Here is a 23,917-nt window from a genome sequence, read left to right on the forward strand (position 1 = left end):
AAGAATGAAATGCACCCATATCAATCAACAAATCGGCTAAGGAATTGAATAGCAAAAAGTTACCTCTCATAACAGAAGGTACCGATAACTAATCTATACCCAGAATCACATCAAAAACATATATATCAAGAACAACAAAATCCAAAGAGAGTCGATAATTTGCGACCTCAATCTCATAGGAGCGGCATATGCGACCCAATGCCACTCTACTCTCAATAGGTGTCTCAACAAATAGAGGAGACTCCAACTGACCAAACTCTAACCCCAAAGCAAATGCAAAAGAAAACGAAATGAAGAAATGAGATGTACCTATATCAATCAACACATTGGCTAAGGAATTGAATATCAAAAAGTTACCTCTCATAATAGGAGGTACCAGCAACTACTCTAGCATGGTAATGACATACGCACATCCTAGAGGACTCTGATCAACTTGCTCACCCCTCAGAGCATAGGCTTAAAGAACAGATTGAGCCAAAGTGGCTCCTTGATTGGCCCTTAAGGCCTGAGCTGACTTTGTTGGTTGGTGGCTTTGAGTCTACCTTTAACCAGATGCACCGGAAGTGCCACCCGATTAAGGGCAAAATGTCCTCAAATGCCCAAACTGCCCACACTAATAATAGGTAGGTGGTTGCCCTCTCTCTTGGCTCTGGCTTTGAGAATGATCCGAGGACTACGCCAACTGTTGTCTTCCTCCCCTCTACAGACATGCTAGAGAATTGTGGCCTAACTGACCACACTTGAAGCACATGAATCCACCTTGGTTGCCTCTTCCCAAACCAAAACTCGGTACAGGAAAAGTGTATCTAGACTGTGAAGCTTGGGACTGTTGCAGGGTAAAACCCATCTGCCTCATGTTGTCCCTCGTATCCCCCTGAGACTGTTGCCCCTTTTACCTAGCGCCCTTCATCCGTTCCTCTTCCATCTAAATCACCACTTCTAGATGGGCCACAAATTTGATAAAGGGCCGATAATCCCAAATCATAGACCTGACCACTTTGACAAGGAGCCTGGTCCTTAATCTCTTCTCGAACTTGATACATGGCGTTTTTCTATCGCCATGAGTTCGGGTGCAAACCTCGAAAGGCTAGTGAAGGTCGCCTCAAAATCGACCATTGGTGTGCTTAACTACTTAAGTTTCAAAAATTGCTCTCTCAATTTCTCCTTCACTATGGGTGGTAAAAACCTATCCTAGAAGGCATTAACAAAAGCCTTCCAAATCACCCCAATACGGCCCCTTGCAAACTTCCACCATTGACCAATATCGCCCTTAAGTTGAAAAGTTACCAAGGTCACCCTCAAACTTTCTTCATCAATGCCAAGCATCTTGAACATCTTCACCATCTTCTCGAACCACTCGTCGGCCTTCAGTGGCTCTTTTGGATCACCCACAAACTCATTTGGATTCAACTGAAAGAACTCCCTCTTCAGAAACTTACCTGGATTCTCTCTGTCTTTGCAACATGGGCTTGGACTTGATTATCAAGTCTGAAAATGTCCATGGATTCCTGCAATGCTCTTGCCATTTCATGGGCTAAGATGCCCATGGCTTACTGGCCTGCTGGCTTGGCCACGTTTGATGGACCAACCCCTTTCTCTTGTGCCGAAATTTCATTTGGAATCAACACTTCCTACCGTCTAGGTGTACCTCGCCTACCACCGCTACGTTCACATCCTGACATACTAATAATGGTAACACCAAATTTAGCACATTCATAATATGCCATAACTAGTTCACACACGTGCCAATACAATGGACAACACATAATTCACTCCACATGAGAACCGAATCACGTATTCACAAACAAATTTCCTTTCTAGATAATAATCATTCTGCAACATTGCCAGAGTTCTTGTTAGAATTAGCAGTTATCAAGTGCTCTTCTAACGGGACTTCTAAGAATTCGTAGACACAATCAATATCTTAGATACTAAATCCCATACTCATTTCATCACATAAACATGTTATCATATAGCATACCAAATATACGTATATTACTTATCTAGCGAGACAAACCCATTGTGATAATAACCACGTCCTACGAGCCCAAAGTATTCAAACTTGGTTAACACTCATATCAAGTTGTAACACCCCCAATTTATAATAATAGATAATCTCATAACCTATCAACAGATATACGAATGCTCATCAGATTTAATTATTCATTAAGACAATATTACCAGAACATTATTTAATGTAGTACAAGGAATATATCACATACATTAATACATTCATTAACCCTAAGCTATGAATCTATAGCATATGACGGATATACATATAACAAAAACAGAAAAGAGAAGTTCTTGCCCTAAGGGCTACACATTTCCAAGCCAATGCTTGGTTACAACAAAAGTAGGTCAAGCCCAATACAAATAAAAAGCTCGAGGCTTGTACAAAAGATATTTACAACACAAAGATAAATAAGCCTTCAGCTCCAAGATCCTCCCAAGCTTAGTTCTTGGCAGATGCATACCATCAGTAGCTGAAAGTTGGTTTTCATATAGGGTGAGTTAAAACCCAGTAGAAATTAATTTAACATACACTACGATGCTTAACAATGTCATATGGTGAATGTATATGAATGCCATTTACCAAAAGAATGCATTTTTCATTTACAATGCAATGTCATTTTTTTATAATCCAATTCATAAATCATTACTTTTAAAATTAGAAATCAAGGCAATGGATACACAATACTAGGAATCTCTAGGTATGTGTCTGCTAATAGGCTATACAAGCACTACTAAAGCCTACCTGTACTAACTGGCAGGATCGGCACCTAATTGCACGGGTTTCTAGACTTTTACCAAGGACACACAAGCTAACATAATAATAATCACAACCACACCCCCTAAACAGATTCGCCACGATATTCACCTCTTTTTTCTCAAAACAATACATTTCAATGTATGAAATATGAAACCAATGTTCAAATGTGACATGCAAGAGTGAATGGTTTTTTTTAACCTAGTTCTTATGCACTTACTACAACAATCAATGTTATCCTCCATTGATAGCCAAAATAGATATTTCTATTCAAAAGATAATTCTAAGTAAACAAATATAAATTTTCAAGATTTCAATATAGAAGTAACAATACATGTTCCAATTCCACTTTCCAACTCAATAAGGATCCAAACATTTCTCATCATTCTCATTCTTACTCAAAAACCAATAATTTTCCAAGATTTTCAAAACAATATCTGTTTCTTTCAAGAACCCATTTTAAAGAGAGGTTTCCAAGATTTCAACCCTTCTTATCAACACACCCATATTCACAACCTTTCAAAACAACCCATTATGAAACCCCACTTTTATAACTCATTTCAAACCCAAATCAAAACCAAATCAAACTTAAGTATCTCAAAATGCTACACTATTCAAGGAGCACATAACATGGCTAAATATCATGCATAAACGTTAAAGAAATCCCTACCTCAAAAGAAAAAGAAAAGGGGAAGAACAATCCTAAATCAACAGAGTCAGATCTTGAACATTTTCAGATCAAAATGACCATCTCTTCACGCTATATCTTTTATATCAAAGCACCAAGGTCGCGAGATTCAAGGATTTGGGTGTATGGTATGGGGTGGTTTATACAAAAATAAAGGGAGAGAGTAAGAAAAACTAGGTTCATAAACCTTTTAGAGAGAGAGAGAAAGAGAGAGAGAGAGAGAGAGAGAGAAAAAAAAAAGCAAAATGTGTAATAAAGATATTTTTCTGTACCTTTATACATATAGATCGCTTGAGCAACCAAAACACCGCTCAAGCATTTGACACAGAATACCACTCAAGCGACCAACCCATGGCTGGAGCAAAGTAACCAAACTCCCAGAACATTAATCATGCTGAACAGATCACTCGAGCAAACTAGCTACCACTAGAACGAAGAATGACCCCGTCTCAGAAATTCAAACCTGCAAAGAGACCACTCGAGCGGAGGAAATACTACTCGAGCAAAGAACACCTCTCTTCCAGAAGTTCAAACTACAAACACATAAACTGGGAAAAACAAAATACCACTTGAGCGAAGAAAAAATTGCTCAAGCGAACCGTAGACACCCTATTTTTGACTGCCCATAAGACTTTGACGCCTCAGGTTGATCACTCGATGATGAAATACTATGCTGTACAAATGCTCAATTTCTTTAGCAAGAAGCCTCGGTTTTGAGAGTCAGAGCCTAGAATCTTGCACCCTCTTTGGACGAAAACCTAATTTTTTTTCTAGCCTGACCACCCAGAGGCCTACTGGCCAACAGGTGGCCGGCTGGCCAAAAAATGATGGCCAGATGTCCCCTACCTAGCCGGCCAGCCAGGTTTCCCGTAGAACAAATATTTGTTGCCAGCTGTCCCCCCATGTGCATGCACTGCACCAGCTGACTCAATACAGATATTTTTGAGATAGCATCCTATTTTTCTATATATACTTGACCATCCCTTATGGTTTTAGGTTAGAAAAATTCTCCAAAGCTCAAAATCTTGCCAAACACTCTCCCTCTCTATCTTGCAATATACATACACTATACATACACTTCCTAAACCATTTTTTTTGGGCTTCTTGCTGAGGTTCTTAAGCTAAAATCTCAGCCCTTGAGAGTTGATATCTTGTGGTTTGTGAACAAAAGAGTAACTCCTCTTTAAGAGGTATAACTTTGGCCATCTTTACACTACTTCTTCCCTCTCTTTTCTAACTTTTTTTATACTGTTTTAGTGGGCTGAAACTTGTGATTTAAAGCTACCAAATGTGGAGGGGTTAACCACCCTTCTTTGAACCTTATTCCATAAGCTTTTATCCTTGTGTTTTCCACTATTTCTCAACTTTTAGCTACTGATTTTTAGAGTTTTCAGAGGCTAAAATATGTGGTTTTGAGGTCCAAGAATTGAGGGGTTAGCCACCTCTCCCTTAAGCTTGCTTATTAGCTTTAATTCTCTTTCATTTTTGCTTACTTTCTTAGCTTTTCAAACTAAATTCCAACATTGTTTTGCTATCTTTTAGGACTATTTTAGTGTGTTTATTTAGTTTATGCTTTGCATAGTAGGTTTTTGTTGTTATAAGTCCTCATAGGTTTGGTGGTTTAGGCCTTAGACACCAACCTATTTGAGTTGATAGCTTTTATTTCATAACTTTCATACATGTACTCACACTTGCAATAACCATCTCTGCACTCTCCCTCCTTTCTTGGTTTTCTTTATTTGAGAGTTGTTTCAAACAATTGTTGTTTAAGGCATACGAAAAAGACCTTCCATGCTTAATGGTTTAATCCCTTTGGACGTTGATTACCAAGGCATTACATCTCTCTCATGCCAAGAATAACTTCTTGTTTGACACTTCCCTTCTTTAGCGAACATAACTCTCATTTTTGGACTAAAATGATTAAAGAATAGAAAGGTAATAAAAAGGGCTAATAATTGGATTGAAAGAGGCACAAGATAATAAAATTGAGTTGTGTTCAATCGGACGTTATATTGAACCCATTGAGTCTTGAGTCATTTTATACTCTTTAGTGATGATAATGGCTCAAGAATCAATGTTTACCACTTCTCTTGAGGTAACTCCATGATAGGGAAGAGGTTTTGTTGGTCTTTTATCTTCATTCATTGAGTCTTTATCTCATCGATTCATGGATCATCATGCAACAACCTTGTGACCATTGATGATTTGTAAATCGATTCTGCTCTTCCCTTCATCAATTTCATGATAAGGAGAGCCAAAATTAGTGGCCGATCGGCCCCCCCTGAATCCGGATGACCACTTTCCTTGGCCGGCTGGCCATCTTTTGTTAAGCAAACAATAGCATTTTTTTCTACAAAATAGAGCAAGAGCTGAGGTAAAAACATAATTATTTTCTAATTGCGGAAAGAATAGAATCAAGTACCAAAACAGAGGCGTTTCTGAGAGGATGTTCTTGGTTATATGTGTGGTACGTCGTTTCCCGCGCAAATTAGATTTCATATGTAGTGTGTTGCAATTAATTAGCTTTGAATTTGTAATAGCTAGTTCATTAATTAGTTAGCTTAATCCTAATTTGTAATAATTATTTAGTGTAGTCAATTAATTTATTTGGTGTTGTAATAATTAGTTTAATTAGGACATTCATTCGGACTCTCTTACATGACGGCAAACTTATAATATTGTGTATGTCTTCCTACCCTCATTCTTTCTCCCTTTTATTTACTCGCTTATGATAGATTGCATATGACATCATACTTTCCTTATCATTTTCCATGACTCACATCCATTTTTTTTTTTTTTTGCATGCGTAAAGGTTCGGCTCATCATACTAATCAATGTCAATTTCAAATTCCTTGCTTGAATGCGTGCTTTATCGCATGTCTTGGATTGACTCACATGCCATGCTAGTAGCCGAGCCTATTAATTGCATGATTGTGTGTGTTGCATTAGTCATGTTGCATTATTTAGAATCATGCATTTTTTCTAACTATTTTCTTTCTTTTGGCTCGCCTCGGATGTTTGTGGTAAGCATTTTTTGCTTTAGCATATTGTATGCATGTGATTGTTGCCATAACAAGCATGTTCGCCATGAGGCTAAGTGCTTATTTGATATACCTATTTGAATGCCTGTGGATGAAAGCTTTTTCGCTTAAGTTAGAATAATTTGATTAATGTACATATGAGTTCGCTTTTTCAAGTGGCGCATATTCAAAACAATTTTCAAACAAACATAAAATCAAAGCATTCCAAATTTTGCGAATTAGTTTATACTTGTGTGCATCACATAGTAAAGATAGCATAATAATCGGAACAAAAGCAAATACTGTACATAAGAATCACATCATGATTAGTAGAGGCCGATCTTTGATCGGGTGAATGGGGTGCTCAATTCATAACCTTCCCTTCTCATACCTAAGTTAGGAGCAAACCTTGTCTCCATGCGTCTGGCCTGGAATTTCGTGCAAAGGCGGTTGCATCATCGGCATTGACCTCTCCGGTTCCTTGACCACCATCACCCACCTCGACCTCTCTAGGAACACCATTCTCGGGGGATTTTTGGCTGACTTAGGCCAGTTCCAGAGCCTGAAAGTGTTAAACTTATCTCATAACATCATCAACGGTGAGCTCAATTTGACAGGACTCAATAGATTGGAGGTTCTTGACCTGTCCACCAACCGAATCTTCAATGGAATTCAATTAACTTTCCCAGCAATGTGTAATAGTTTGGTTCTACCCAATTCATCAACCAACAATTTCACTGGCACAATCTTTAATGACTTCAATGAGTGCTTGAAACTGCAATTTCTTGACCTGAGCACCAACAATTTCATATCTTTGGGAATTCTTAGTGTCTTAAAAACTTGTTAGTTCGAGTGGTTTTACTTGTAATTTTTCCCAAGATCTGTACTCTGCAAGTTTTGGACTTGTTGGAAAATGCTTTTGCTGGAGGGGTTTCTAAGGAAATTTCAAACTGTAGAGGATTGGTGGTCTTGAATTTATGGGGAAACAATTTCACAGGTCAAATTCCGGTGGAGATTGGGGATATTTCAAATCTGGAAGCACTTTATTTGGAAAACAATATTTTTAGAAGAAAAATTCCAAAGTCTTTGCTTGGGTTGAGAAACTTGGCATTTTTGGATTTGAGCTTGAACAATTTTAAAGGTGACATACAAGAAATTTTCGGGTGATTTACACAGGTTAAGTTTCTTATACTACATTCAAATTCGTACACTAGTGGCATAAATTCATTGGGAATTCTCAACTTGAAGAACATTCCTAGATTAGACCTCAGCTTTAACAAATTTTTTGGTTCATTACCAGTCAAATTCTCTCAAATGACGAGTTTGAAGTTCTTGATTCTTGCTTACAATCAATTTACAATTTACGAGAAATATCCCTCTTGAGTATGGAAATTTGCAAGGCCTCCAAGCTCTTGATCTATCCTTCAATAGGCTTAATGGGTCAATTCCAACAACTTTGGAAACTTGAGCTCACTCTTGTGGTTGATGGTTGCCAACAATGCGCTAACCGGTGAAATCCCACCAGAGTTGGGGAATTATAAGAGCTTGCTATGGTTACACCTCATGAACAATCAACTTTCTAGGCCATTCCCACTCCAGTTGACGAACATTGGTATGAATTCAATGCCAACGTTTGAGCAAAATCAACAGAATGATCGAGTTACTACTATTTCAGGTGAGTGCATGGCGATGAAGAGGTGGATACTGACAAACTATCCTCCACTTGCTTTTATGTATACAATTCTTACAAGGAAGAGTTGTAGAAGCCTTTGGGATAGGTTTCTTAATGGGTATGGCATATTCCCCTTGTGTGTTAGTGGCTTGCAGACATTTTGGATCACCGGTTAGTTGTCCAATGAGGTCCCACCTGAGATTGGTCACATGCAAAACTTTAGTATGTTGTATTTGGCAATCAATAGATTTCACGGTGATTTCCCTCCAAGAATTGGACTAATGCCATTTGTAGTGCTCAACATTTCGCAAAACAAGTTTTTTGTGAAATTCTAATACAAATTGGGACATCAAATGCTTACAAAACCTTGATTTGTCATATAACAATTTCTCTAGAACTTTCCCAGTCAGCTTGAACAATTTAACTGAGTTGAGCAAGTTCAATGTTTCTTACAATCCATACATCAGTAGCATAATCCCAATAAATGGACAGTTGCCAACATTTGGATATGAGTCTTATCCTGGCAACCCATTGTTACTCCTTCCATTTTTCAACAAAATTGAGCATATATTTTGTGCTCTTCATTATGATAATGGCCTCTATTGCAAGTGGATTCTGTGGAATCGTGATACTCATAATTGTGTTTGGTGGGAGGATTTGATGAGGGATTTTGAAATGTAAATGAAAAAGGTAGGTGAAATGTGAATAAAATATACCTAAATTTCACATAGTTTCACACACATTTTTCATTTCCCTTTCCAAATCCTTTCCCAAATCCCCCAACCAACCCGGAAGACGCGGTTAGGTATCTTTTGCAGGATACAAAAGGACTTATGTGTCAAGTTCAGGCTCATCTTTGCCATGTTTCATACCCTAAACTATTGTTCTGCAAGGCTGCCTTTCTTGTTCTTTTTCGAGACAGTTCACAATTATAGTAGCACTAGGGCATTTGAATGGCAATTTGGCCCCTCGCCCGTTAGTGTCCTATCTATGCATGTTTGGTTTTTTTTGTCAATTTTTATTCCTATAGAGCTGGTGATGGTATTTACAACATCAAATGTAATATTCTTACGGCACTCTAATTACGAAAAAATTGAATTGTTTTAACATAGTTATCATATATGCATATAAAAATTGAAAGCCCAAAGTCGGCAATTCAAAATGTTGTGGAAAGCAAGCAAATAGAAACAAGAGCATTTGTGCAATTTGTAACCTCACATACTTCATTCAACTTTTGCATGATAAAATTGACAAATGTTTGCTGATAAAAAAAAAAATTGACAAATGTTCATGAACAGGACAGGACATCAGATATCACCCACTTAAAGCAAGACAAATGTGCAGTTTCTTCCCGTTCGTACACAATTTATTTATCTATTTTTTCTATTTTGGGTGAAGAAAAAATAGAAAGGCAAAATCAATAAACCTCAACGATTTAAGTTGTGAGACTAGAATTTCATGCTAAGAACCTTACCGAGCGGCTGATAGTTTTTAGAAGGCTACTCATAACTAAAGCTACTTCTGCTTCTGCTTTCCTCATCTGATCTTTCTCAGCTGCCTCGACTCTACTGACAACCTGTTCCGCTCTATTCCTAAACTATGCGATTTTCACCATTGCAATTTCCAACTCTTTCTTCGAATTTTCCAATTCGTAGTAATTTTCTGGCACAAGCTCAGTAACTTTCTCTGCATTCTCAATCAAGGCCTCATGCTCGTCCTTTGAAATCTTGATACAAGCATTGCTTTTGTCTCTTCCATATTCATTAACAACAGAGTTATCAAACTCTTCTTTTAGCCTCCAATTCTCTTTCTTGGACTCGTCTACCTCGGCTCTTGATCCTTACTTCAACTGCCTTAGCTGCCGCAATTCTTGACCGCCCTTTATGAACCTCATATTTCAACATCACTATCTCAACTTGCGCTACCTTCTCTCTTCCTCTAATCTCTTCCATCTCATTTCTCGCCTTCTCTAATTCACCTTCCATCTTCTTAGTGTCCGAATCTAAGCGCTCCACCTTTTCCTTTGCAATTTTTAAGTTCTAGTCTCAACTGATTCAACTCCATTTCCAAAAACTCAATATTACCCAACTGATCTGAGCTCTTTCTTTCCTGCATTTTGAACTTTGATTTTACCGTATTTAACTCACTAATGGCATTAGAAGCTCTTTTCTCAAAGGACCCACGTAGCTCATTCGCCTGATTGAGATCCGACTGTAGTGAGTCGATAAAAACAAACTTGTTCATGAGCTGATTCTCCAAATCCTGCATTACTTCTAATAGTTTTCTCATATATTCCAACTTTTCCTCTGCTTCAACCACTGTTGTTGTTGCCAATGCTAATTCAGTTACTTTTTTCACTAGAACAACACGAATCTCTTTCTGTCCTTCATTAGATGCCATCTTTGAATGCATAACAGCCTCATTCAGCTCTGACACGTGCCTCAAAAGCTCATCAGTCATTCCCTTCTCCATTTGCAATTCAGTTTCCATCAATTCTACCTGTGTCAAGGCCTCAAGCTTCCTGTTTATGGCAGCAGTGAGATCTGTTTCCATTATAAGTAGCTCTTGTCATGAAGTCTTCAACTCATTCATAAAATGAAAAAGTTGTTCTCACATCATTTTAGTTTTGGATTGTTGATCAGATATATCAGCCATCTCGGATTCACGTTCGTGCACTCTCATCCGACCTTCTCTGCATTCATTGATATATCTTTCTCAATCTCAGAACTCTTCACTAGGATGGAAAGTTCATTAGCTGTTTTTTGATAGTGGTTTAGTTTGAGAAGGGCTTGCCTGTAGGCAGAGCCCTTTCCTTCTAGTTGAACGTTGTAGTTGGCCATGTCCTTCATCAGGCCTTCAAGCTCTTTCTTCCTCTCCAACTCCTATCAACAACGGCAATAGAAAACATCTTATCATCCATTGATCAATATTATTGGGGATCTTAATTGTCCCATAATTTAAGACTGCTATCTCAGAAGCACGGACACGTGACATGATAATTTTCTCAAATGCAAGACAGGACATGTAAGACACACATATAGATATGAATATTTCAATTCAAACTGAATAAAAATATGCAACAGATCATGATTTTTCAAAGTCTAAAGAAGATGGGTTAATAAGTATAAATGCACATTGCTTTTGTTTTTTCATTAGATCGTAAGTTATTATTTTGAAGCTTGTAATGTGTTTCACTTGTTTCTTAATCGAGTCTATGTCTAAAAAAATAATGACATGTTTGGACATGTATACAACACATTTTGGAATCGACAAGTGTTTGACGATCTGACACGTGTCAGACACAGACAAGCAGTACACTATAGTATCCAAATTCAAACCACAGGACATAGTACTATTCATAATCCCCACATCTATATAGAATTTGATAAAACTTTTCAAACATAACATCATATTAAACAGGATTTACCAAGATATAAGTTCACCAAAGTTGTAGCTTTCATCTATTAGTTCAGATCTAAAATTAAATCAACAGATGAACAAACAGTCCAAATTTAATTTGATTAATCACAATATTAGCTCCAAATACTGTGCATTCCCAACATACATCGCAGCTGGTAAACCGGTTTTTCCTATGATCGCTTCTCTCACCAAACAAAGATAATGAAGCTTGGATTGATTCAATTGATTTTGTATCGACTATCCCCATACCTTCCTGTCAAAAGATATCCCTAATGTAGACCAAGAAATCCTGTAATCACATTTATCAGATTTTCGAGGATACCATAGCTTAGAGAAATTACAAGAAGAAGAAAAAAATATGGATTGTACAAAAGAAAATGTAATCTACAATGAGCCTAAACAATGAACATGACAGACTAGGTAGAACATTCTTGTTGGCCTTGTTGAACCATAAAAGAAACATGAGATTGTAAAATTTCCCGTTATGTATGGTAGCTATTACTGCAACTTCAATCAAATAAAACACTCTGGTTACATACTTGGGCTACACTTGGATCTAGGATTTGGGTAAGGATTTGTGGAGAGAAAGGAAAAAGTCAGCGAACTGTGAATGCCATATTAGCTAATTTTTTTTCTCCATTTCCATCACCTTTTCCTTTTCCTTTTCAAATTCATGATCCAAACACTACCTTCATACGGAATGGCTTTATGGAAGCAAAGTGGTTGTGTTTGTTTGGGGGATTGACAAATTGAACAGTGTAGATCTTGTAAATTGACTTTCCATAATCCTTGGTTCAGGAAGATCGCAAGCTTCAAAACCAGATTCCAATTCTACCATGGGATTTCTCTCCAGACTCTTTACTGAGGCAAGGCAGAGGAAAAGTAATGGGGGCCTAAAGATAGTGATACTATAAATTTAATAGGTTATTTACCAAACACACCTCCCTATGATCGCTTGTAATTGTAGATTACTGCTGTATTTTAGTAATCGGGGGCTGCTGAACTTTTATTTATTTATTTATTTTACTTTTATTACCAGTTTGTATCGCAATTTCAGATAACAGAATTATATATTTTTCTTTCTGCATTGCGTGTTCTTTTTTCAATTTTCTTTTATACAACAGAAAAAGTTGATTATTCTGAAATTAGGGGAGGGTGCTTTTAGATCATGTGTGTAGACTACCAACTTTCAACTTAGAATAAACCGCAACAAACATGCCCTTAAAAACTAAACAAGCAAGGAAGCCCATGGAAATAAACCAGCCCTTCTTTTTCTTCAATGTGTATGTATATGTAGTTACAATTTATAAGCCACTCCTGTTAAGAATGGTTATATGAACCAAAACTAAATAAAATAAAAATTGTTTTCACTGTAAAATCATATCTGTGAATCATTCTAAGCAAAATTTAATACATTTTCTGTGGAAATGTGGAAGCCATATATGTCTTCTTGATCATCTCTGCAGATTTTTTTCCTCTTTCTGTTCATGCTCCCTCTTGGACCACAAAACTCGTTCAGTTTTCAGAGCAGCTATCGTATGAATTATGTTTTCACACATTGATAGGTGTGAGGGAACCATTTTGAGAGTAGAGTGTGTTTTAACTTCATTACCAACACAAAAATGCCAAAGCATGGTATATGCATCAAAGCCACTGATGAATACCTGCATATCCCATTTTAGCAGAGACAAGACTGATTAGCACTTTGATCATTCAGTTAGGTACATAAAATAATAATGAACTACTTAATGAAATTGTCCAACATCAAATTTGATAAAAAGCATAGCAAAGATTTTGGGGAAAATTCAAGAGTGGGAATGAAGAGAATCAGTTCATGGTAAAGAAAATAAGCATATTTTGTCTTAGAATTATTTTCCGGTGGGCATAATAATTTGCAAATTAGTAAATTACGTAGGTAATTTTAATTTACGAGAATAGTGGGGAAAAAAAAAGGAAGAGAGATTAATTTCAGGCCATTCCAAATTTTAGATGGCTGCGACAAAATGCCATATATCATATTCGAGTGTATCTAAAAAGATCATTACTTCTCTGTCCATTTTTTGGTATTTTTTTATTTTTTCATTTTCAGTCTATTGGAGACATTATGATAATATTTTAGTTTCAAAAATGCTTAATATCTCTCAAGTTGAACATAAGCAAATTTTGCTGCTATTTGGCAACAAATCATTGCCAAAGAGATTGATCGCATGAACCATTAGCATAAAATTTAAAGGACTTTTTTCTTAATAAATCAAAGGAGTGATTTCTTAAGATTAATTACATACCATAGTGGAGCAAATGTAGATGACAAATCAAGAAAAGGGTATGGCCACCTGTTGCAAATAGTTGCAGTTATAGGAAATTAGAAGTGAGATTTTTGTAGTAAAAAGAAAAGAGTGTTAAAAGGGAGACGAGTCTACCAAAGCGAAACGCAGGCATGGACGATCCATTGGAACATGACATAAACAGCAGTCCACAGGAAAAAGTATGCAATTCGAAACCAAGGGAACCGCTGGAAGAGAAATACAAGTCTAAAAGATTAAATTGTGAAGCAAAATAGGAATTGAAATCAAGATAAAAGAGCTGCAACATACCAAGCAATTCAAAGCAGTGTCGCCGAGCAGAAAAACAGCATTGATGGTATGCATATTTATAATCAACTGCCACATCAAAGATTAAGCACACTGTTTAGAAGACAAACAGAAGTTTTGATGATGAATCTTATGGATTTGCATTGTATCAACTTTGCACCATATGGGTTTTACTCAAGGAAGCTAAATGATTTAGAAATTGACACATAAGAGGTTGATTTCATGTAGTTATATATATATATATATATATCTAATGATATTAAAAGTTTTATGTTATTGAAACAGAAAATACCCTGCATCTATGAGACTACATAACCCTATGCTAAATTATGAAAAAATGTTGCTTTGATACAATCTGTCGTATAGTTATAGTTGCACAATTTGACTAGGTGTGGATTTTATTACTTACAAAATTCAGATCGTAATCTTTGATTGCCAGAAAAGGTACAATTATGAACCAAAAGACGCAGTCCGTGAGCATCACTGCACCTGCATTCATCTATTGAAGAGAAAAATAAAAGGTCAATAACTATGTGCAACAAGGCTATTATGTTTCTTATTTTGTGCTTAATTAATCAATTTATTATTTTTCTTTTTCAATACTGAGCTCCTGAAATAGGAAAAAACTATGATGCAAGCTTCTTTAATACCAAACAGTATCTTTGGGCAACAAAAAGGCTAAAGGATTAAGAAGGGATATTAAATCGGTGATTCACAACTCTTCAATTGCAATTACTGGCTTTTAGGGGTTTACCTGGAAAACTATTTGAAAGATATAACCCCAAAATCCTGCAGTTTGGCGAACTCGATGTTCTTGATTGGATTCCGAGTGCTTTTCCCCATTAGATTCATTTGAATTAGTGCCTTGCTCGACATCAAAATCCTCGGTTCTATCGCCACCAACTTTATTATGATATTGGTAGCATCCATACATGGAAAGCAATGATCCAAGCTACAAGTGCAGTTATGCAAGTGAAGTCCATGAGCAATGACATATAAAAAGAAATTGATTCAAGCATAGATCTAGAATGATATGTGTCATGTAAATTGGGGGGGGCGGGGGGGAGGGAAGAATCACATAGAAGGATGTATAAGGATGTATAACATACCCCAAAATAAATGGTTATCAGTGAAAAAGTCCACCTGTCCAATATCCAATTTCACCAATTAAATCCTATGATAAACAATGATGAAATTGTACCACATGTAATAAACTTAATACTGGCATTAAAAATAAATAAATAAAAACTACCTTGATGTGATGCATATTTTAATATTTAACCTATTTTATGCTATCATTCTACTCAAGTATTCTTTTGACTCTCTCAATAAAGAAAAAGAAAAGAGAGAGAAAAGAGAGAGAAATCTCCTTTTAACCTTTTTTTTTTTTTTTTCTTTAATTCGCAGAAGCAAATTCATAGTGAATCCAAAGCACAATTTTGTAGTATATCAAAATTGTTCTATAAAATTCTTTAATTAGCAAAAGCTGCCATCTCTGTTATGTGAAAATCTACATGTTGATTTCATTTCCAATGATGCTAAAATAAAAATACCCTTTACAAGAAATGCTATTGTTTAAATGTATAAGAGAGAGTTTGATAAAAGTAGGATATGTCTATACTTTTGACAATCATGAATGAGATAAAAACCAATAACTATGTCAATAACTATGTGCAAGACTTTGTAATGAATGAGATAAAAACCAATAAAAGGGACTACTTACTGAGTATAGAAGTAAAATATTTCACCACCATCAACAGCCGCATTTGCAATCAGTAGAGACAAAAGAACAAAGAACGCAGCAACTCGGAATGCCAGCAACCAAGCAGGATGTATTCCTTTCAGACACGGTTTCCAAACCTCATCCTCGTACAGTAGTCCTGCCGGCTCTTCCTGGGATTCTCTATTTCTGTGTCTCGATTTGCGTGGTCCTTCGTATTTTGAAATAAGAAGGGATGTAATAATCAATGACAACAACACCCAAATGATACAAAGCATGACCCTCCAGTTCAGCCAGTAACTTGGTGTGGTTGTGTCGGCAGTCATGACTGGCTGCCAAGAATTTCCTGATGATCCTGTTAAGAAAGCCATGCTGTCACTTCTACTTCTCTGATTGTTCCTCTCAGTCTATGATTTGATTCAATGGGCATGTATTTCCAAATGGGAAAAAAGTGATAAAACTAATCTTTAATTAAAAAAATAAGCGACCTGGACAAAATTTGAAACAAATGATTTTTTCAAACAGTTCTCAGTGGTGATTTTAGATGAAAAATAAATAAATAAATAAATAAAATATTTTATGTGCCTTTACTGTTTATAATGTTTAAAAACAAAAGAAATCCAGGACAAATTTGATGAATTGATTTCCATTGTAGCATCTAAACTTGTAGGAAACCCGAAACTTGGAAATGAGAAACACCAAAACCCAGGTGGATTTTTAAAAGTAAAGCTTCAAATATGATCTGTGATAAGACCATTTGCAAAAGTTTTGCAAGTAAAATAGAAGAGTAACTTTGAACAAATGCGAAGCTCAAATGCTCAAACCAGACATCAAAATCCCACAAAAACAATGATTCAGTGGCTCATGAAGACTCAACACCCAACAAGAACTTAGCCACCACAACCCAATAGTGCAATCAAACCACATTTTAGAAGAAATGAATGAGGAAGATCCCAATCATGAATGAATTTCTCATACATATATATCAACAAACAGAACAAGTGCATTTGATATTGACCAATGAAAGGGACTCATTAACAACTAAAAACCCATAAAGAATTTGACCCAAATTAATGGGTGAACTAGAAGAGATTCCAAACTTTAAGTGGGTATTTTGCAGATAAAAAAGTTATATATACAGAGAATATATTAAATGAAACAGAAAGAATGAGGGCAAGTTCTCAATTGTAAGCAAAGGAAAGGAGGGATACTTACAGGGGAAAGCAAGGAAGGCAAGGTGGTGTTGTGAAAGAAGAGATTCTTTGCTTCTTTACTATGGGAATTAAATTTATATAAAGAGGAGAGATGGTAAAAAGGGAGGTGTGCTTTGAGCATAAGCTTCCCTCTTTTTTTTTTTTTTTTCTTTATTTCTTTATATTATTTTTACTTATCCCTATAAGATCTTGTAATTGTAAAACATAGACCAGACTATAGTCTCATGTCACAATCTTTGTATGCCCCCCATGCAAATATAAAACTCAAGGTTATGTCTCACTTTTATCAGATTACCAGTCCCTTTTGAGTCTTTTAAGTTTTTATATGATTAATTGTTAATTAATGCTAGAGAAAGGTGTGGACCAATCACTGTTTTGTATGTGGATGTTATGTCGGTTTGGTGGAGATGCTTTTCAAAATAAAATAATTAAAAATAATTTATGAACAAAATTTTATACATAAAATTAAGAATGATGACAATTATATACATAAAATTATAACGACAATGGTACGTAGCTCAAATTTTGTGGCTCAAAAGTGGCTCAAATGGTCAAAACGACCTCGTTTTGAGTACAGAACAACATAAAAATGGCCAAAACGACGTCGTTTTGGCCATTTGAGCCACTTTTGAGCCACAAAATTTGAGTTACGAGACATTTTTCAAATTATAATCCACATAATGTTTTTAAGTAAATAATAATTATCTATTTTTGTCATTTGATATGTAAATTCAGTTATTATATTACAGATATATATTAATGGTGAGACTCATTACACTAATATTATATTAATAAATAAAATAATAAAAAAGTATGTTAGATAAATATTGTTAAGTATAACGTTATTAAATGCTTTAATTAACCACATAAAGATCACATTATACGCCCATCTAAAAAAACAAAAGATCACATTATGTGGGTGTTTGGGAAGTGGATTTTTATGTACATTTTTTTAGTTGTAGGATATTATTGGAAAAATTTTTATTTTGTGTTTGGGAAAATAGTTAATTTTTTTGTAGTTGGATGTGATATTTGTGAGAGAAAAAGTGAAATGATTATGGGGTTGGATGTGTTATTTTGTTTGGATGTGTTTTTTTTTTTTTTTTTTTTTGCAAAAAGTTAGTCTTCTAGTGGAAAAAATCAAAAAAAAATCCCAAACCCAAGTTCCCAAAGACTCTATTTGTGTATCATTATATATTTAATAGATGTTTTAAGTATAGTTGTTGGGGGTGAAACACCAATAAATTACAAATAATGATTTTATAAACTGTTTAGCTCTCATTTTTTTTTTAATAGACCGAAAGGTTCCATTCTAGTGTAAATTACATAAAGGACCAAGTATAAACGCACATGCCATGTGTTGAGTGACAAATGTGGATTTTATCATAATGTTGAAATTACTAAACGTAACACTTCTAAAAAGCTCCTTAGTGTATTTTTTTCTAAACGTAACACTCCAATGTAATAGATTAAAAAATTTATTTGTATATTTTTCTCAAACATAACAACATAACATTCCAAAAAAACTTCTTATTATATTTTTTCCAAATGTAACACTCCAATCAATGAAAAACTCCCTAGTATACTTTTACCAAACGTAACATTCTAATGTAACAATCCAATATAATATCAGAAAACCACATGAGAGGAAGATTAATGGTATGGAATTGGGCCGGACAGAGTTGTGCCGGACAGATTTGGGCCGAACAGGTGTTGGGCCAAGTTGTGTGGCCCGGCCTTGAAGGAAGCTGCTCGGTTAAGGCAGCGCGTGGATTGACTGAGCTGCAAGGATCCGTGGTTATGAAGCCGGTCAGGTGAAAAGTCCAGCGCAAGAAAGGCAAGGTTGGACCGAGGTACCTGTTTGCTCGGCGGGTAGGTCGACCGCAGACAAGCGTGAGCTGTCCCGAGCTCGACTTTGTCGAGATGCCGCCGAGTCCGGTCCTCATCTGAGCTTAGCTGTTGGAGTACTTGGGCATGAAGCGCAGCATGGCAGACGATGGCCGAGATGGTACTGCCCGGCTGCCGAGCTCCCAGGAGAATGGGCAGGCAGTTGGGTTAGGTGGTGTTCAGCAAGGTTTATGCTGACAGATGGGATAGTAGTGCCACGTGTTGAGAGGTCACTGGGAGTAGATTTGGGGCACAGAAGGTATATAAGCACGTCTGCGCCCCCCATACTAGGAAGATGAACATTTGGTAAGACATACACTAAACACTCAACACTCTCCCTTCTCTCTATCTATCCCGTGTGTGGGTTCTAACTTGATCGTCGGAGGGTTTTTCCGGCCACACACCGCCGGGTAGCTCACCGCCGTTGTGCTTGCAGGTAATCGAACAGAGACGGAGCTCGGAAGAAAGGAGTACGGGCTTGCCGGAATATTTGCTTCCCGTACACCACACTAACAGAAATATAGATTTTCACGCTAAACAATAAGCACTTCGGCTACCAATCCCTCTAAAAAGATTTTTTCACACCTCACCTTTCTATTCTCATCACAAAAACAAATCAGAAAAATTAAAAAAAAAATGAATTATAAAATGACATTCACTTAAACTCAAATGGCACCAAATCAAATAAATATAACTTTTCAAAAAAAAAAAAAAACTAATTAGTTCATAATAAAATTCTTAGAATTAAATGGACCAACATTTCTTCATGTGATATTGCGTTAATTACACTATAGTCCCGATAGTTTGGGACTTGTGTCATTTTAGTCCCTGACTTTTCAATTGTGACACATTTGATCCTGAATTTTGAATCTTGTTCCAAATAAGGACAATTGAAAATATTATTAGATTTTTCAAGAGTAAAATCGTCAATTTGATCAAATATAAACTAATTTGACAAAAATAAATCTCAAAAAAATATTTTTAATTTTTTTAAAATTATTTTTATCCACCAATGATAAAATTATGTAAAATTAATAAAAATTACATGATTAATTTTTTAAAATTAATTTTATATGATCATCATCCAAACACATAATAAAAATTAATTTGGTAAAAAAAATAAATAAATGTCTAAAGGATTTATCAATTTTACATAATTTTATTTTTAGTAGGTAGAAATAATTTTTAAAAATTCAAAAATATTTGTTTGACATTTATTTTTGTCAAATTAGTTTATATTTTATTAAATTGACAATTTTACCCTTGAAAAATCTAATTATATATTAAATTGTTCTTATTTGAAATAAGATTCAAAATTCAAGGTCAAATGTGTCACAATTGAAAAGTCAAAGACTAAAGTGACACAAGTCCCAAATTATAGGGACTATTTGTGTAATTTGCCCTATGATATTTATGGGTAAATTTTTCTAGTTGTTAATAAACTTAAAATAATACTCTTTTTTCATTAAAATAAATGTTGCGAAAATATATGATTATTCTAAATTTTATTAGCTAATACATTTTAAGTCACATTATTAATAAAATGAGTAAATTACACTTATCACCCATAAAGTATAGGAAAAAAAATAGTTAGTTTTGCATTCTTGGTGTAATTACATTAGCTTCTCGTGAGATTTTAATTCATATAATAATTACGTCATTTTTTTATTAATAATTTGTGTATGAATAAAAAAATAGCATTGTCATTTATTTTTAAGTAAAACGAATATTTATTTTTTACTTATTTTAATATTTATATTTTCAATCTTTTTAGTCATATTAAGATAAAAATTAATGTAATTATATAAAAATATGAAATAAATTATATATTTTAAATTTTAAGAATGTGAAATAAAATTTATAAGAAATAGTTTAATCTTTCCAATAATAAAGGATAAAGCTATGGAAAGGGAATGACATGATGGAATCATGAGCAGCACACAGAGATCGGTGCAAAAGTACAAATTTGACCAGTGATCTGAGCCGTTGAATGGCCATAATTTGTGAATCATGAATGTTTGTCCTAGTAGTCATCGTGGTCATAAATAACGAGAAAACAGTGTTATCAAGTAGGACCCCCTCTGGGTAAAACAAAAAACATGCAGATCAACGGCGGAGATTCGGGCTGTGACGACAAATCTCAAAAGACTTATTTAAAATTATGATAAAATTAGTGTGTTTAGTTTGAGTTTTTTGAATTACATTTTTTAAAAATTGAGTTTTTTAATTTTCGTATTTTTTTTAGTGAATATTTTTAAAATTTTAATTTTTTTTTTTATTTTTTTAGATGCACCTTACTTAGATGTATCTAAAAACTAAAAAATTTGTGAAAAAATATTTTAAAAAATTAATAAATACATAAAAATACAAAATATGTATGGAATTCTCGTATTTTTTTGTATTTTTGGTATTTAATGAATTTTTAAAAGGTTTCTTTCACAAGTTTTTTTACTTTCTAGGTATATTTATATTAGGTATGTCTAAAAAATAAAAAAAAAAATTACTTAAAATATTAAAAAATTTTAGTAAAAACAAAAAAATACGAAAAATAAGAAAATAAAATTTTTTGAAAAGAATTTTTAAAAAACTCTAATCAAGCATGCTAACTTCTCTAACATTTTTCGAAAGACTTATTTAAAAAATTTGATAGTCACATTACTCACAACAACGTAACCAATTAGGAGGGTCTTATTTAAAAATTTTGATAAATCTATTAACGTCTCTAGCATTTTCGGAAAGACTTATTTAAAAATTTTGATAATCACATTACTCACAACAACACAATCAATTAGGAGGGTAATTTGAATGGATTGAATCCGAGCAATTCGAATATTTTTAAAATTTAGGTAAAATATTTTTGAATATGATATAGGTTTGAGTAAAAATTTAAAAGTCTGAATTAAATTTGGACGGATTTAAATAAAGATATTAAACAATCCGAAACTCGAATTATATATATAAATATTAAATATACATATAAATTATTAGCCATTAAATAATATTAAAGTAATTTAGATTGTTAGATCATATTAAATATATATTATATCAAATCTAACACAACACAAAATTTTTACTTTTTTTTTTTTTCCTCACCACTATAGTGACATCATTATTATATAAATTATTTCTTTTGATATTATTTATAAAAAAAATGTAAATAAAGTCTAATGTTAACAAATTAATTAACTTTTGTACTAAAAAAAGAAAAAAACATAAAAATTATGTAAAATTCAGACAATTAGGATAGTTTGGGAAATTCGGATTTCACTCAGGTTGGACTTAGACAGACAATCTCAAATTAGAATTCGTACTTAGGCATGCCTAGATAGCTTTCAACAAAATTTGAATTGGGCTTGAATAACATCTCAACCCGTTCAAACTCGTTTGAGTTGCACCACTACAACCAACCTTAAGTAAACTATTGAAAATTTTATTAAAAAGAATAATAATAATATTCCATCTAAATTTGTTTGAAATGTTTAATTCACCATATAAAAATAATCTATATCACATATTATTTTTTTGAATAATTTTTTTAATTTTAGTTTATATTTTTACTTAGATAATAAACATGGGTCATATCTTGATCCTCTAGCCTTTTTATTTTTTTTCAGCCTCAAATCAGGACTCTGTGGGTCAAATTCCAGCACTGTCGGGGATGAACTTGGAAAAGGAGAGCTTCAATTTTGTGAAGGAAGATTGATACGTATAAGATACAAACAGAGATCCACAACATACGTAGATACAAATTTTGGATCGAATGCTGGGTTTCAGACCAGTAACTCTCTTTCATTTTTTTTTTCATTTTTCTTTTTATCCACAAAGATGCTGTGAATGAACAGATCAGTTCAAAAATTTGAACAGATAATTTTTTTGAATAGAGAAAAAATTGAACATATAGAAAAATTTGAACAAATAACTTTTTTGAACAGATAAAAAAATTTAAACAGAAAAAATAATTTTTATTGTTGTTGATGATGATGATGATTGCAATAGATAAAGAAAAAAGTTTATACAACAGATAGATAGAATTTAGGAGAAAAATTGAACAGATAGATATAAAATTAAGCAGATAAATTAGTTTTAGAAAAAAAAAAATTGAACAGATAGATAGAATTTAGGAGAAAAATTAAACATATAGGAGAAAAAATTGAACAGATAGTCAAAAAATTTAAACAGAGAGACAAAAAAATTGAACAGATAGATATAAATTTGAACAGATAGTCAACGAAAAATTAAACAGATAAAGAAAGTCAAAAGGTAAAATTGAAAACAAAAATGTCTTCTAAGACTTTTCATTAAACTATTTCAAAAAATGTGAATTTTTCACCAATAAAAAATATTCACTAAACCTAATATCATGCACTCTCCTTAGATTAGATTTATCACTAATTTTTTTTTTTTTTTGTTATTATAGTTTGAAATTTGACAAGCTCAACTTTAAGCTCTGTAACTAGCTGAGGTAATGTAGTTGACTACCTCTATACACTTCTTTTTTTGAAGTTTAGGGAATTAATTATTGTTTTAATGTAAAAATTGATAAGTTTTCTCTGAGACTTTGTTATGTTGTTGTTGTTGTTGTTGTTGTTGTGTTTTTTTTTTTTGTAACTTTTTTAAGGTTGATTGTTGATGGTGGACATGCTCTTTGTTGGATTAGTTGTTGGGTTAACATATATATGTTAAATTATGATCGTTCAATTGTAATTTTTTTTCATATTATAAATGCAAATACTCTTATTGATTGACTAAAAAAAAAAAATCTTATTCAAAAAATTTATAGACTCTTCTCTAGTCCTGTTTGAGAACATAGCTTTTTCAGTGGCTTTTTTTAATTTTTTAACCTTTTTTTTTTTTATGTGGTGAAAAGAGTTAATAATGTGTTTGAAATTTTTTTTTTTTAATTGATTATGTAGTTGTGAAGAAAAAATGATTGTTTGA

General features: G+C 33.9%; 1 protein-coding gene and 2 pseudogenes across 3 annotated transcripts; 1 reads left to right on the forward strand and 2 right to left on the reverse strand.

Moving 5' to 3' along the window:
* The first annotated feature begins 1,545 nt into the window (after window positions 1-1,545).
* LOC114291775 (putative LRR receptor-like serine/threonine-protein kinase At1g74360 pseudogene) lies at window positions 1,546-8,828 on the forward strand (annotated as a pseudogene).
* Window positions 8,829-9,368: 540 nt separating this feature from the next.
* LOC114291797 (WEB family protein At1g12150-like) lies at window positions 9,369-12,446 on the reverse strand (annotated as a pseudogene). The gene is made up of 2 exons (XR_014356224.1): window positions 11,713-12,446; window positions 9,369-11,029 (listed from the first exon to the last, which is right to left on the reverse strand). The product of XR_014356224.1 is annotated as a WEB family protein At1g12150-like (transcript).
* Window positions 12,447-12,818: 372 nt separating this feature from the next.
* On the reverse strand, window positions 12,819-17,366 carry LOC114291798 (uncharacterized). Of its 2 annotated transcripts, XM_028235668.2 has the most exons (9): window positions 17,094-17,366; window positions 15,882-16,233; window positions 15,268-15,301; window positions 14,913-15,110; window positions 14,568-14,657; window positions 14,162-14,227; window positions 13,988-14,079; window positions 13,853-13,900; window positions 12,819-13,231 (listed from the first exon to the last, which is right to left on the reverse strand). In XM_028235668.2, exons 2-9 carry the CDS (start codon window positions 16,202-16,204, stop codon window positions 13,111-13,113), a joined length of 972 nt encoding a protein of 323 aa, XP_028091469.1. In that variant the 5' UTR covers window positions 16,205-16,233; window positions 17,094-17,366; the 3' UTR covers window positions 12,819-13,110. The 2 variants fall into 2 exon arrangements, with proteins under 2 accessions (XP_028091469.1, XP_028091468.1); XM_028235667.2 differs by lacking the exon at window positions 17,094-17,366 and having other exon boundaries at window positions 15,882-17,061.
* Between the last annotated feature and the right edge of the window lie 6,551 nt (window positions 17,367-23,917).

The sequence above is a fragment of the Camellia sinensis genome, chromosome 15, assembly GCF_055761805.1.
Source record: "Camellia sinensis isolate YWXY chromosome 15, ASM5576180v1, whole genome shotgun sequence".
Lineage (NCBI taxonomy): Eukaryota > Viridiplantae > Streptophyta > Magnoliopsida > Ericales > Theaceae > Camellia > Camellia sinensis.